At 37.7% G+C, this 14,039-nt stretch overlaps 1 protein-coding gene across 5 annotated transcripts in view; it reads right to left on the bottom strand.

Annotated features, from left to right (window-relative positions):
• Positions 1 to 14,039, bottom strand: part of unc5a (unc-5 netrin receptor A) — a 193,969-nt gene that overhangs the window by 90,362 nt on the left and 89,568 nt on the right. For all 5 annotated transcript variants that reach the window (XM_056262380.1, XM_056262381.1, XM_056262382.1 and 2 more), the window contains exon 2: positions 8,286 to 8,507. In XM_056262380.1, the coding sequence (XP_056118355.1) occupies positions 8,286 to 8,507 (222 nt within the window). The remainder of the gene's footprint in view (positions 1 to 8,285; positions 8,508 to 14,039) is intronic.

Raw genomic sequence — 14,039 nt, 5'->3', positions numbered from 1 at the left:
GGCCTGAGGTTTTAGAAAAATCTTAACGTGCCAAAGAATGGGTTCATTTAATCAAAGACATTAGAGTTTGCATGAACTTAATTACACTGTTCTGAGAGTATGTGCACAGGGTGGGAATAATTCTGACAGGTTTCCGAAAAATGCCCATAATTCATTTCACCTTAGGACATGCACTCACTCTCCTCTCCCACAAGTTAAACTATAGATCTATTTTTTATATGTTCCCCATATAATTCAGAAGGTAAAAAAGACCACTGAATTTCTCGTCTTCTACCTGAGATCTTGGCAGAACCCTGCCTCATCAATTAAAAGTGAATATTGTGCTAATCATTTGAGTTTGTCTGTAGGAACCCAGGAGCTTTACCAGAGAACAGTGTAAACAAGCTCAAAATGTTGGCACGGAGAGAAATCATACTTTGCTCATTTAACAAAATAAATGAAGGGAATCGGTTCCAAAGGAACTTATTTTACTTAAACAAGTTCACTTTCATTTGATTAAGAAAATATCAACAGCAATTCATGTAGCCAAATTGATCGAATGTTAAACTCTATTAAAAAGTATTGCATAATCAAAACCAGGATCTCTAAGAGGCTAATGGGAAAATTAATATAATACATCTCTACTAGTCAGTGAGATGTCTTATCAAAAGAACTCTCTCTAAAGAGGCAAACACATTTTTTTGACAATTACTCTCAAAGTGTTCATCCAAATGAGATGTTGTCAGGTATGACGGATTTTGTGAGATAAAAGCAATCAAGTTCAGAACCACATTGATCCTTATGAAAACCTTGTGGAGGCAACAAATCAAATATAATCACACAACACCGAAGCATTCGCAATCTTTCCCCCATGTTTGAGACTACAGTGAATATTGCCATAATGGATCAGCCGGCATTCAGGTCTAGTCCATGCAAATCCACTGTCATCATTGATTTCTCTTTGAATGGATATGTCCTCATCTCTCCCCTGTCTTAGCTTAAATTCCTCAGACGAGAGGATGAGAAACCTGTGTGTGTGTGTGTGTGTGTATAAAAACAGGAGGGGAGAAGCTTTGAACTGGCCAGTGAAATACAATTGAGATAAGTTACTGGAGACAGGTAATGAGAACCAATAGACTCCCAGGAAAGAATCGATTGTGGACACTGATACACTGGAGAGGAAGGACAGATCGCTGCATTATTCTTCATTCGAGTAAGCGCTGCAGATATAAGGGAGACGTGCACCAAGCAGACAGATACCAAATCGTTGTCGATAACTTGATATTTGCAAACTAAAACATCCTTCAATGAGATCAAACTGCCTCAAGGCACCGATGACTGAAACCCTGATAAGAATGAAGAACTCTGAGCGGTCTGAGTCTTAATGGTGAGGGCAGAAACATGATGAAGGCTGTGACATTTGAAGTATTGATAGCATATATAACATATTGATCTTGTGGGGCGATTCTCATTAAGAAATGTCCATGTAATTTTTCACCCCAAAATTAAAAGACAAAAACATTGAGGCACATTATTTTCATGGAATGCGTCACATTTTCCATCCTAATTCACATTACTCTAATGTGAAACAATCTCTGCTCATTACTGTAATGCAGTAATTAATACAAAAATATTTAGTCCAGACACAATGATTTCTTATTTAAATCACCAATGAATGTTCTACTATAAATACTACCATGATGGACAAATATTTTACAATTTAAATAAATATTAATAATTAATATATAATGTACCATCTGGTGCTCTTTGGTCATTTTTGACAGCTAAAGTTTTTTTTTTTTTTTTTTTTACTTTATCGGAATGGTACGAAACTTGGTAAAGCTTTTGACACTTGAACGAACACACACACACACACACACACACACACACACACACACACACACACACACACACACACACACACACACACACACACACACCACTGACATGATTCATATAAAACAATTTAAATAGTATTTTTGTGCAGTTTTCATAACAATAAAAGTTAAATTCTATAACTTTAAGTTCACTTTTTTAAACCTTTTTCATGTCAGCAATAATCTGTCGTTTTTAAAAGAAACCAAAGCATTCGATATTTATGACAGTTTAAGTTGGAAATTTAATTTTCAGTTCTATGCTCAAAAAGTGAATAAATGGATTATAACTACAGCATAAATATAATTTAGTACCATAAAATCCCCTCAAAATATGAAATATTAAATTGAAAACATTACCGAACTAAAATATATTACATTCATTTCATTGAAATAAAAATAAATTTAGTAACGATTATTAGTAAATAAAGTAAATAAAGCACTAATGAAAAGTGTACCTAAAAAAAAAAAAAAAACAGTGCTGGATGAGGAAAAGAAAGTAAAACTGTATAAAAATAAAGATATCCAGTACAGCAAGTGTGAATCTCTGTTTTTCCTCAATTGTAAAACACTTTGGATAACAGCATTGATTACATATAAAAATGTAAATGCCATGACGACTAAAGACAAAAACATATGCAGCACAATGACACTACCTAAGACACAACATCCATACAACACTGATTTCTTTTGCACCTGAGCTGGCAAGACAAGTGTACTCTCCGCTTCAATGAGCTGACACATGTTTGAGTTGTTTTTCTAGTCAAAAGGAAAAGTCAGAAGTCTAGTTTACTTCCCAGCTCTAACTTTGAGCCAGACTTTATGAAACTACACAGGAGACGATGCCTCCCGCTGCTCGCCTTTCAAAACACTGCTGACAGCACAATGTGGAAGTTGGAAGAGATCAATGTGGGTACCTTCGGAAACCTATACCATTGGACATCTGTTTGTCCTTCATCTCCGGCCAAACGCTGCCCATTCATCAGCAACAGAGGCAAGGGGAATGGGGTGTCATGTTGAGACCTTGTACTGTCTCACTGTTGACAACGGATTGTATTCAAACAGAATGACAGTTACTGAAGTCATGCAATGCTTCAGCTAACACGCTGCAAAATATTCTTCTTCAGCATTTCCAACGCTATCTCACGACCAATTCGTACGAATTCGTATGAGTGAGTACGAGGTGGCTAATTCATACAAATTCGTACGACCTCGTTTGTACGATTTGTCTAAACCCCATTGATGGCTTTGAGCAGTTTGAGAAGAAAGTATAATTTGCACCATTTGACGTGATATGATAAGCGATTGTTAGATAAAAAAAAAAAAAAAATTATCTTAGTTGGTCAGAACAAAAGTGGATGTTACTTGTTCAGATGACGTTTTCCGGTGAACATTATTATGTTGGTCATACTTCCAAAAAGTAGAATGTGTGATTCTAAATGACAGTATCCACTGACAGCCGCACACTCTCCTCAAAACATTGTGTTCATCCGCGCTGTGCCGTGCCGAGGCACAACCCACATTAAAGTTGATAATTCCGCGAATAACTGCAATTGCAGATTTCGAACAGAGATGGCGACAAAGAGGAAAAACTACGGACTGCAGCTTTAAATGAATAATAATAAATCTGGTTTTATTTACTTTTTTGCCTCAAAAGCAAGCCAAGACAACTCCCTTTGCAATCACTAAAACGCTGACGCTTTGTCAGTTCATTGTGATCTCACAAAGTTCCATTATAATCAATGAAGCTGCAAACAATGCACAATAAATCTCTTTCTTACATTGTGTCTACACTTTGTATGCTAATGAGAGGTTTCGCGAGCCTGCATAATTCAGCACTGAATAAAAAACTCTGGTGTTTTGAGTGGTGAGTGGATTCGGACTAACTCAAACACCTCCGATTAGCCATTGTGTTCCAGAGATAAACAACTACGTATGTCTGTGATTGCTCACTGCTGCAAAAATAGATACATTTGATGCTCTCCAGAGTGCAAACACAAATATGCACTGGAGCATGTGTCAAATCTGTTTATTATTTAGTATTGCAGTATCAACTGAGGGTGCTCTTGCTTGTGTTTAAGGCCTGCAAATCCCTGGCAGAAAACTGATTCCTCGTTCTATTTATGACGTATTTCAAGCACTCACGATACTTCTCATAGGAAGGACAAATGGATTTGTAATTGTCACTTTGTCGCGTCCAGGCACGGCACGACGCGACGGGTCAACTGTCGCGTCCTGTGTAGTAACAGTGTAAGGGTTTAGTGTCAATCTAAGTTTTGTTTTCATGCACCGGTCAATTGTGAGATTTTGGGCTGTGTTGGGCTCTTTTCACATGTTATTGTTAGTGAAAAGAAAACATGCACAATTTACTTTTAAGTGTTTATTTTATTGCACTTTTTTTTGCGTCTTTAGATTTCAATTACAATTTCTTTAAAGGCTGTTTTCTCCAAATCTTTTTTCATATGCACTGAACCAGAAATCTGTAGCACTTCCATACGCCATACTTTTACAGTTTTATATATTCTATCTAAAGCATTTTACAGAGGGGGTTGTTTATATATAATTTGCCTGATTTTACAGTCTTAAAAAAATGCTGGGTTGTTTCATGTTTGGGTCAAATTTGGACAAACCCAAACATTGGTTTAATGGTTTCAATGGTTTAATATAACCAAACAGTTGGGTTTGGCAGTTAAAAGTATTTTCTGTATTTATGTAATGATAAAAAGATATCAAAGATTTCTTCTGTAAAAACCTAATATGAAACCTAATAAAATTCGAATATGTCAACAAAACGAAACAAGAATTTTAAACCTGGCTTTACCCAATGTTCAAATTTTTGTTCTGGAAATATATGCCAATTAGTGCATATTTAATTAGATAATGCTTTGCATATTTAAACAACATTTCAGAAAACTTTCAAAAAAATAATAAATTTGTGCAATTCTTAATGTTATCAACCAAAGGGGAATCTATTTTTAATTAATTTAGTTTTTTTTTTTTACCCTATTCACCTGGGGTGTCTTGTGTTATATTAAAATATTATATTGAATTTTTACAGAAAAAAAAAAACGATAATATTTTTGGCAGTACAGGGAAAAGCAACATCGCAATGGACATTAAAATCTGACAAAACTCTGTTGTTTTTAATATGTTGTGATCTCGTAAACATGGTCTGAAGTGTCAATCTTAGTTCCTTATATTAAAATATTATATTTAATTTTTTTACAGAAAAACAACAACATGATAATATGTTTGGCAGTACAGGGAAAAGAAACATTGCGATGGCCATTCAAATCTGACAAAACTCTGTTGTTTTTAATATGTTGTGATCTTGTAAACATGGTCTGAAGTGTCATAATCTTAGTTTCCAGTTGGCAAAACATTCACTAAGTAAGTGATGTAGGTGACAGTCATACAGACTAACCGACTGAATGAAGAATGTGCGTGTGCATTCACAATGAGACTCACCGCTAAATAAATAAACACAATGTACTGTCTGACAAAAGAAACCGAATGCTAATAGTCTAGCGTGTGTGTGTGCATGTGTTATAGACAGATGACAGGAGTTTATGCCTGTCTGCTCTAATACCTAGCGGCACATCCTCCATCTTAAGAAATGCGACATTCCTCTGAAAATTGTTGCAGCTCCTCCGCAGCATGTCATCCTCACGTCAGCTCTCCCAATCAGCTGTCATGCTGTGAATTGGAGGTTTTAAGTTACAGATCACTTCTGAATCCTAGCACACGCGTGACGTGCATCCCTATGCCCCTACACTGCCTCTGCCAAGGAGCGTCAAACAAACACACAAACATCTGAGCCGTCCCCGCCTCCTCCTCCTCAGAGAACCAGGGGAAGACGGCGAACAGGAGAGACAGAAAGCCCTTTAGGAAATGCTTTTATTCTATTGACGCTAGGAACAATACTGTAGGAAGCCGAGCGGAGTGCTTGTCAGCAGATCCTAATCAATCATGAGATGAGTAAAATAACAGAAAACACAGTGTGTCCACAAAAGAACAGGTAAAGCTGAACAAAACAAATCAGCCACATCTCCGGGTACATCGCATACAACGCTCTCTGAGGGAAGAGTGTGATTAAACCTCTGAGGAATTACAAAATAAAACGGTCTTTAAAATGAAGAAACAAATAGCAAACTGCGGGACTTGTTTGCTGGACTTGTTTGGGGGGAATTGGCACTTTCATTGTTTTATAACAATAAAAAAAAGAGAAAAAACGGTCACATTTGAAGACATAAAACAGTGTTCTCGGACACGCGGCCACGATTGGCTTATTGCTTTCATAAAATAACTGCAGTTAGAAACAAATTAAACCAATGTTCAATAAATAGTTACATTTATAAATAACAACAAACAATTCTTCTGCCAAGTCATTAGAACGACCACAGGGACCACTTATAGTTGCCAAGAAAAACAGAATAAAAACATTAATATAGGCTGTCTCAATCCATCTCTAGTAGTATGTGTTTGTCAGTCATTTTTAGTTCTATCGTTAAAATAGTTTAAAGCACTGAAACACCTCCTAGAAATTCCCAGAATGCATCGTAAAACAACAGTGAGCATCAAATGATGATCAAAATCCATTCCATCACAGAATCCTATCTGCCTTCCTCAATGCCAGATCAAACACAGTCAGCACTATGCTAAGCTATTAGCAACACACGAATGCTACTGAAAACACACACACAAAGGAATCCTTTCAGGAATATGTGATGTTATATTTAATTCAAAATACATGAACATGTTTTCATGTATAACAACAATTAAACGGTAGCTGTTAATAATTGATTAAAAGTTGTCTCAGCCAATGAAATGGCTTTGATCAGGAAGGGTCATATGACTCTGCAGGGGACAGAATCTTGCTTGACAACAAAACGGGTGAAAACCAAGTTAGAAATTTGAAATCTAATTAGTGTTAACAGCATCAAACATTTAAATGAATGGTACTTTTACAATTAATGTAACAACCACAATATATTGAACAGATAAAAAAGGGGAAAAAAACGATGAACTAAAGGTTTTAAATTTAAAATAAAAAAATGTTGCACCAATATGTACGCACAATATTAATGTGATAATTGTCTACACCAGTGCAGTATCCATGATCAGACTATAGCGGTACAGGTCATTTTGTGCCGCCCCACAACTTCACACAGTTGTTCCCTTCAAATTAAAGGTAATGTCTCGTGATAAGATCACGTGATACGATGCTTGGTCATCATTGCACGTGATAAGATGCCTGTGTAATTCTGGGGCCGAGCTTATGGAATGAGCTGCCTCTATCTATCTTCTAGATGATCTAAATTTTTTACCAGCATTTCAGAACTTGCTGAAAGCTCATTTAGCATTGGCAGCTTATAACAGGTAATCTCTATGTGGTGTATGTGGTGTCTGTGATGTTTGATTTGTTAATATGCATGTTTTATATTTTTTCCTTTTACGTAAAGCACTTTGGTCAACCTCGGTTGTTTTTAAAAGTGCCATATAAATAGACAAGACAAGCTTTCAATGTGTTCATTTATCAGGGGTGCAACCTTTTTATTAGGGTGACAATCCATTATTTAAGGCCAAATTTATTGATTTATAACATGACTGTAATCATTGTGTCGCATGGCAAGCCTAATACTTATATATTAGTGTGCCAAGTTTATAGAATGAGCTTTGACCCTTATGTAGCTTGCAAACCAGCCTACGGCTGATCTAAATGATTATTCTAAATAAATGTAACAGTCTTGTATAATGCTGCTATTTCTGTCATTTTATAAAAGCTTTCACTTTGTGCAGCAACATCTCATAATTATGGTTAAATCACTGTAAAGCAAAAGGATTTTGGCTTTATTATTAAATAATATTATTTAAATAGAGTCTAAAACTGACATTTGGTGAAGATCAATTATTAAAGAGGCCGTTTTTTTCTTTTTTCAATTTTCAAACTACTTGTGTAATGCTGCTGTTTAAGCATGGACAAAAGTCTGCAAAGCTACAAAGCACAAAGTCCACTTCAAAGAACATTTTTTGAACATTCAAGCATGAAAACCTTTACTAATAGTCCGCAAAAACAAAATCAAGACTTTGAAAAAGGGCATAATATGGATTCTTTAATAGATCCGCTTCTGCTACAAAAGCTAAAAAGAAAAATCAAAGCTACGCCAGCCATGCATGATGCACAGTGCACTTCAGCAAGAGACCAATCCTGGAGCAGAAAGCCAGCTCTGTTCATGATATGGGCAGAAGACATTTTCTAAATTGCCTTGAAGGAAGACCTTGTATTTTGGTACTACACTACAAAAAGAAGAAAAGGCATCAAATCTAGAAAGCATCTTTTATAGGCACTCCTGTTCTCCAGTGTCATTTTCTAAATGCTGCGGGTCAGCCGGCTTTATTGTCGACCTCAAAAAGAGCGTTGAGAGGGTCTACCTGTGGCAGGGTCCACATCACGCTCGATCAAGTGCTGATCCTGGTGAACCCATTCCCCGTTGCACTTGAAGTAGATCTGAGTGGCAGGGGTCGAGCGGCAGGTGAGGGTCACGGGCTTGTTCTTCACGATATAAACATCATCAGGCTCCACCAGGAAGTGTGGCAGCAGGTCGGAGAAGGCCGCAGGAAGTGGATGCGTTACAGTGACCGCATGCTCTCCGCCTGTGAAAGCAAGCCAGAGAGAACTTTAGAGACAGGTTGCGCTTGTTCAGATGCCTAAAACCTTTTAGTAGTGCAAAGAGATAATGAGTGTATCTGATTTAATTTCACACTCCGAACCCCGTGAGCGGACAGATTGCTTTTGACACGCACCTGAGCGCAATGCTAATCCTGTGCATCCGTATTTAGTAGAATACAGAAATTCTGCCAACCACAGCTGACAAAACATCTCCGCTACAGCAGGTCTGAGAAATAATGCTAATGACGTGGTCTTAAAAGAGCTAGCTTTTTCTTGAGTGGCATTGGTTTGTATTTCAAGACAAAGTAGTTTTGAATGGACGGCTCATGTGGGCGGGCTGTGATGTCATGACACGGTGAAGAATTGACTCATGAATATTAATAGTTGCACTGACTGGCTAGGTTTGATAAATGTCGTAAGCAACTTGCATCACAAAGCAGAACTGATCTGAAATTTTATTTAAATGATTTAACATCAAATTATGTGGAACAAATGCAACAAAGAAAACAACATTGTCAATATCAAACTTACTGTTATTAAATATACATAATGCAAGCACAATATTGTCCATTTGCACAGTGATTTGTGAGTTCCTTTGAGATTTCATTTCAATGCATTGCTTCTGTTTGCTTCAATTTGACTCGAGCAAAAACACACTGCAGAAAATAGTATCAATAAAATTCATCATGTTAAAGATTACATTTAATCACAAATGACTTACACCTGGAGTCCCCAAATACTTGTGTAACTTTTTTCGAATGACATATGATTATAGTTAAATAGTTAGTTAAATAGATACAATCAATTCTCACAAGATTAAAAAGAGTTAAATTAATCAGGCTTTTTTAGAAATTAAAAATGCCTTGGAGTGAATTTTTTTTAACGTTTTTATGTAAAAAAAAAAAAAAACCTGAACATGGTCTTATTCTATTATACTACAAATAAATATATTAACAGCTAAATATACTCAGTAGATAAAATGAACAGAAAAATTAGGATTTAAAATGAAATCTAACAGATGACAGTAACATTGCTGCTTGCTTCAGTTTGACAGAAAAAAACGTTGAATATTATTATTGAATATTATCAATAATATTCTCAGCATGTAAAAATGTATTAATTTCAATTCTTCAAAATTAAAACATTTTATGGAGGACATATGATGAAATACTTCACAATCAATCATTACACGATAAAAAAAAAAATCTACTTTTGTTTTGAGAAAATAAAATGGTATTGCAGTCTTATAACAGATTTAAATGATCAGATTTAGATTTATTCCATTTCAACAAGTTCAATTTTCAGTTGTTATGGGCTAAAAAAAGAGGTTCAAGAGCCCCTAAATAGAGTCTTACTTTCTCTTAAAAGAGACATATGCTATATTCCACCCCACACAGAAAAACAATGTGTTAGTGTGTAAGAGAGTGAGCCCCCTTGTTAAGAGGCCGAGTAAAAAGCTTCTGAGTAGTATGGCCTTGTCAGGGTTTGCCTACAGCGCTGCTGAATCCTGTCTCTACTCTCTCTGCTGTTAATCACAGCCTTTTAAGATCAGAGCTGATGGACTGCAGGCCATAAATCCCTCTTGCTGAATGACCACGGCACTTCAAAACATGCTCGGCGGGCCCTGTATCCAGGGCTTTAACTCAAATCTTTATTACGCACAGACTGAATGCAGCGACGTGAGTGCCAGCCATTCACCGACTGACGGCCGCCATTGCAAATAGGCCGCATTAAACGTGATACGAACTGGCTCTTTATCCGACGGCCCTCCATAGTGCGACAAGATCAGGTGAGGAGCGCGTCCTGCTGTTTACGGATCAAAGATCTGCCTGCCTGACTTTGTGGGTGGAAATGTTTCTCCCCCGTGCGGATTTATGGAAGCAGCGCAGAGGCGGTTGGATTCGTAAAATGTGTGGAGATATTCAATGAGAAATCATCATTAAATCAGAGATTGACCCTGCGACGTGCGGGAGAATGATTCTTTTGCGCGGTGCGGAAACGGGAGCGCTACCCTATCAGTAATTTTGTTGATTCATTTGTTAGCTGCAATGTTTTTCTGGTCTTTGTAATTAAGAATGAATTGCTAATTTATCCTTTTCCGCCCACAATCCATAGCAATCAAGCAGCCTCGGCTCGTGGGTTTATTCCCTCTTCATACTGGTGGTCCCACACCATTGTGCATCATACACAAACACACAAAACTACATTTTTGATAGCCTTCAGGACTGAACTCAATTTTTAAAGTGATCACTTTTAATAATTAGTTATTCCCTCAGCATGTTTCTCTTTACAGTGTTTTGTTCTGTTTGACTGTTTGTAGGCCCCATGGAAATGCTTGTTGAGTGCAAATAAATTGCTTGCATATAGATTCGATTCAAAACAAATACACAAAATCAACAAAACTCCAATTTTGATTTCATGAGGTAAGGGAGAAAAAAAAAAGAAAAGAAAACTAACAACCTTAGAATGCTTGCCCAGGAGCATATCAGCAGTAAAACACCATCCTTTTTGGAAAAGGGCTAGATCAGGGTGCGAATGACATTTAATTATGTTAGATTGCAAGTTAAGAGTGTGTATTTTAACCTACCGCCACAAACAGAGGTTGCATCCGGCTGAGGTGGTAACTATAGCAATGACAGACTGCTTAAACGCTTGCGGTGAGGATTAGTATGGAGCGGTGCATCAAGGTAGCACAATGTTATAGATTTACATTTCACAGGCAGGTTTTGTTTTAGCCTTTAGGAGAGCTAATGTTTGACTTAACTGTAGGATGCCAAAATTGTGTTGAGGGAGATGGTATTGTTTTAAGGGCATGCCCCCGAACCCCCCTAGCAAACTCAATTTTGGGAGCTTTGTATAAAACCCTGCACACACACAAACATTTTTTTTTTTTTAAATCACCAACAGCATCTTTAGCATCTTTCGTTCATCTTCGGAAAACAAATTAAGATATTTTTATTTCTGTCCCTCCATTGACATCTACGCAACTACCACTTTGACGCTTCAAAACGTTCGTTAAGAGACGTTCGTTAAGAGATCGTAATACTAATCCATATGAATTCTGAGGAGACTCGATCGCTTTATATGATGAACAGATTGAATTTAGGCTTTTATTCACATTTAAACATTGATCAGCGAACATAAACAGAAGCTCAACTGAACCTACTAGATGGGTAAGAACAAATCTCTAGTGGAAGCTCAAAGTGCTGCGTAACAAGAGAACGAACCTCATTGGTTCTTGTCGAAGGTCAAATGTGCTGCGTAACAGGAGAACGAACCTCATTGGTTCTTGTCGAAGGTCAAATGTGCTGCGTAACAAGAGAACGAACCTCATTGGTTCTTGTCAAAGGTCAAATCTGCTGCGTAACACGAGAACGAACCTCATTGGTTCTTGTCGAAGGTCAAATCTGCTGCGTAACACGAGAACGAACCTCATTGGTTCTTGTCAAAGGTCAAATCTGCTGCGTAACATGAGAACGAACCTCATTGGTTCTTGTCGAAGGTCAAATGTGCTGCGTAACATGAGAACGAACCTCATTGGTTCTTGTCGAAGGTCAAATCTGCTGCGTAACACGAGAACGAACCTCATTGGTTCTTGTCAAAGGTCAAATCTGCTGCGTAACACGAGAACGGACCTCATTGGTTCTTGTCAAAGGTCAAATCTGCTGCGTAACACGAGAACGAACCTCATTGGTTCTTGTCAAAGGTCAAATGTGCTGCGTAACATAAGAATGAACCTCATTGGTTCTTGTCAAAGGTCAAATCTGCTGTGTAACACGAGAATGAACCTCATTGGTTCTTGTTAAAGGTCAAATCTGCTGCGTAACATGAGAACGAACCTCATTGGTTCTTGTCAAAGGTCAAATCTGCTGCGTAACATGAGAACGAACCTCAGTGGTTCTTGTCGAAGGTCAAATCTGCTGCGTAACACGAGAATGAACCTCATTGGTTCTTGTTAAAGGTCAAATCTGCTGCGTAACACGAGAACGAACCTCATTGGTTCTTGTCAAAGGTCAAATCTGCTGCGTAACATGAGAACGAACCTCATTGGTTCTTGTCAAAGGTCAAATCTGCTGCGTAACATGAGAACGAACCTCATTGGTTCTTGTCAAAGGTCAAATCTGCTGCGTAACATGAGAACGAACCTCATTGGTTCTTGTCGAAGGTCAAATCTGCTGCGTAACACGAGAAAGAACCTCATTGGTTCTTGTCAAAGGTCAAATCTGCTGCGTAACATGAGAACGAACCTCATTGGTTCTTGTCAAAGGTCAAATCTGCTGCGTAACACGAGAACGAACCTCATTGGTTCTTGTCGAAGGTCAAATCTGCTGCGTAATACGAGAATGAACCTCATTGGTTCTCGCATGTCAAGCAAAAATGCTTGAGCTTCCGTTTACCACAACTGATGTGCGAGTTAATGAATGTTTATATGTGAATAAAAGCCTAAATTCAATCTGTTCATTATAAAAAAGTGATCGTGTCTCTTCAGAATTTTTTGGACTAAACCATTCAATTCATATGGGTTAGTTTTACAATTTCTTTATGAACTTCGTAAAGCGTCAAAGTGTAGCTGTCAACAGAGGGACAGAAAGCTCTCAGATTTAATCAAAAATATCTTCATTTGTGATTTGAAGATGAACGAAAGTCTTAGGGGTTTGGAATGACATGAGGGTGAGTAAATGATGAAATAATTTATTGTTGAGTGAACTATCCCTTTAAGCAACCATAAACCTCGTAGAAAGGAGGTCACAAGGACATATTGAGATAATTAAGCACATTTTTGTGGACTGTTTATATTTACAAAATAATTATCAATAGCTGGAAGACTGCTGTTTATGACATTTTCTATAACAACGGGCCTGTGGCACTAAGAGCAGAAAGCACATCTCTACTAATGAAACACCAAGACTAAAGCCGACCTTTCCGGCACTTTCCTCATCTCCCCTGCTGAAAACCACAACCCGGGTCACGCAGGTAGCATTAGCCCAAGTAATAAACGTCAGCCTCCACACATAGACATTACCCAGCCTCGCCAGGCCTGGTGCAACACGTCATAATAATGCTGCTCTGCTCATTTCCTTTTGTCATTTTACGTGGTGTGCTGACTTGCTAATTCATCAGGGTGAAATACAGTGAAGAGCGAAGCTACGGCTATTGAACCTCCGCTAATGTATCGTGTACGTGTTAAACTCTTAATAAAAACTAAATGTTGTGTGTCCAATGAAGGACATACATCACTTTCCAGTTTCGCCCCCCTCTGTTACATTACATTTTGTGCTACGACAGACAAGTAATTTATCTTACAGGGACATTCATTTATTAAAAACATGCTCAAATGAATCGAGAATTCAAGCCGTTCTGTTGCGAGCAGAGGATGGTGCAATCAAGGCAATTACTGCAGGTCAAAATGGCTTTCTTTTTGCTGATGTAAGACCAGGCGCCCATGGGATGTGGTCCGTCTAATGAGCCTTAATTTGGCACCGTGATGATGGCCATTAGCTACTCATGGTGACCTT

The sequence above is a fragment of the Rhinichthys klamathensis genome, unplaced genomic scaffold (assembly GCF_029890125.1).
Source record: "Rhinichthys klamathensis goyatoka isolate OS25496 unplaced genomic scaffold, OSU_Roscu_1.1 h1tg000192l_1, whole genome shotgun sequence".
Lineage (NCBI taxonomy): Eukaryota > Metazoa > Chordata > Actinopteri > Cypriniformes > Leuciscidae > Rhinichthys > Rhinichthys klamathensis.
Note: the sequence above shows the minus strand (reverse complement) of the source record. Positions and strands in the feature narration are given on the sequence as shown.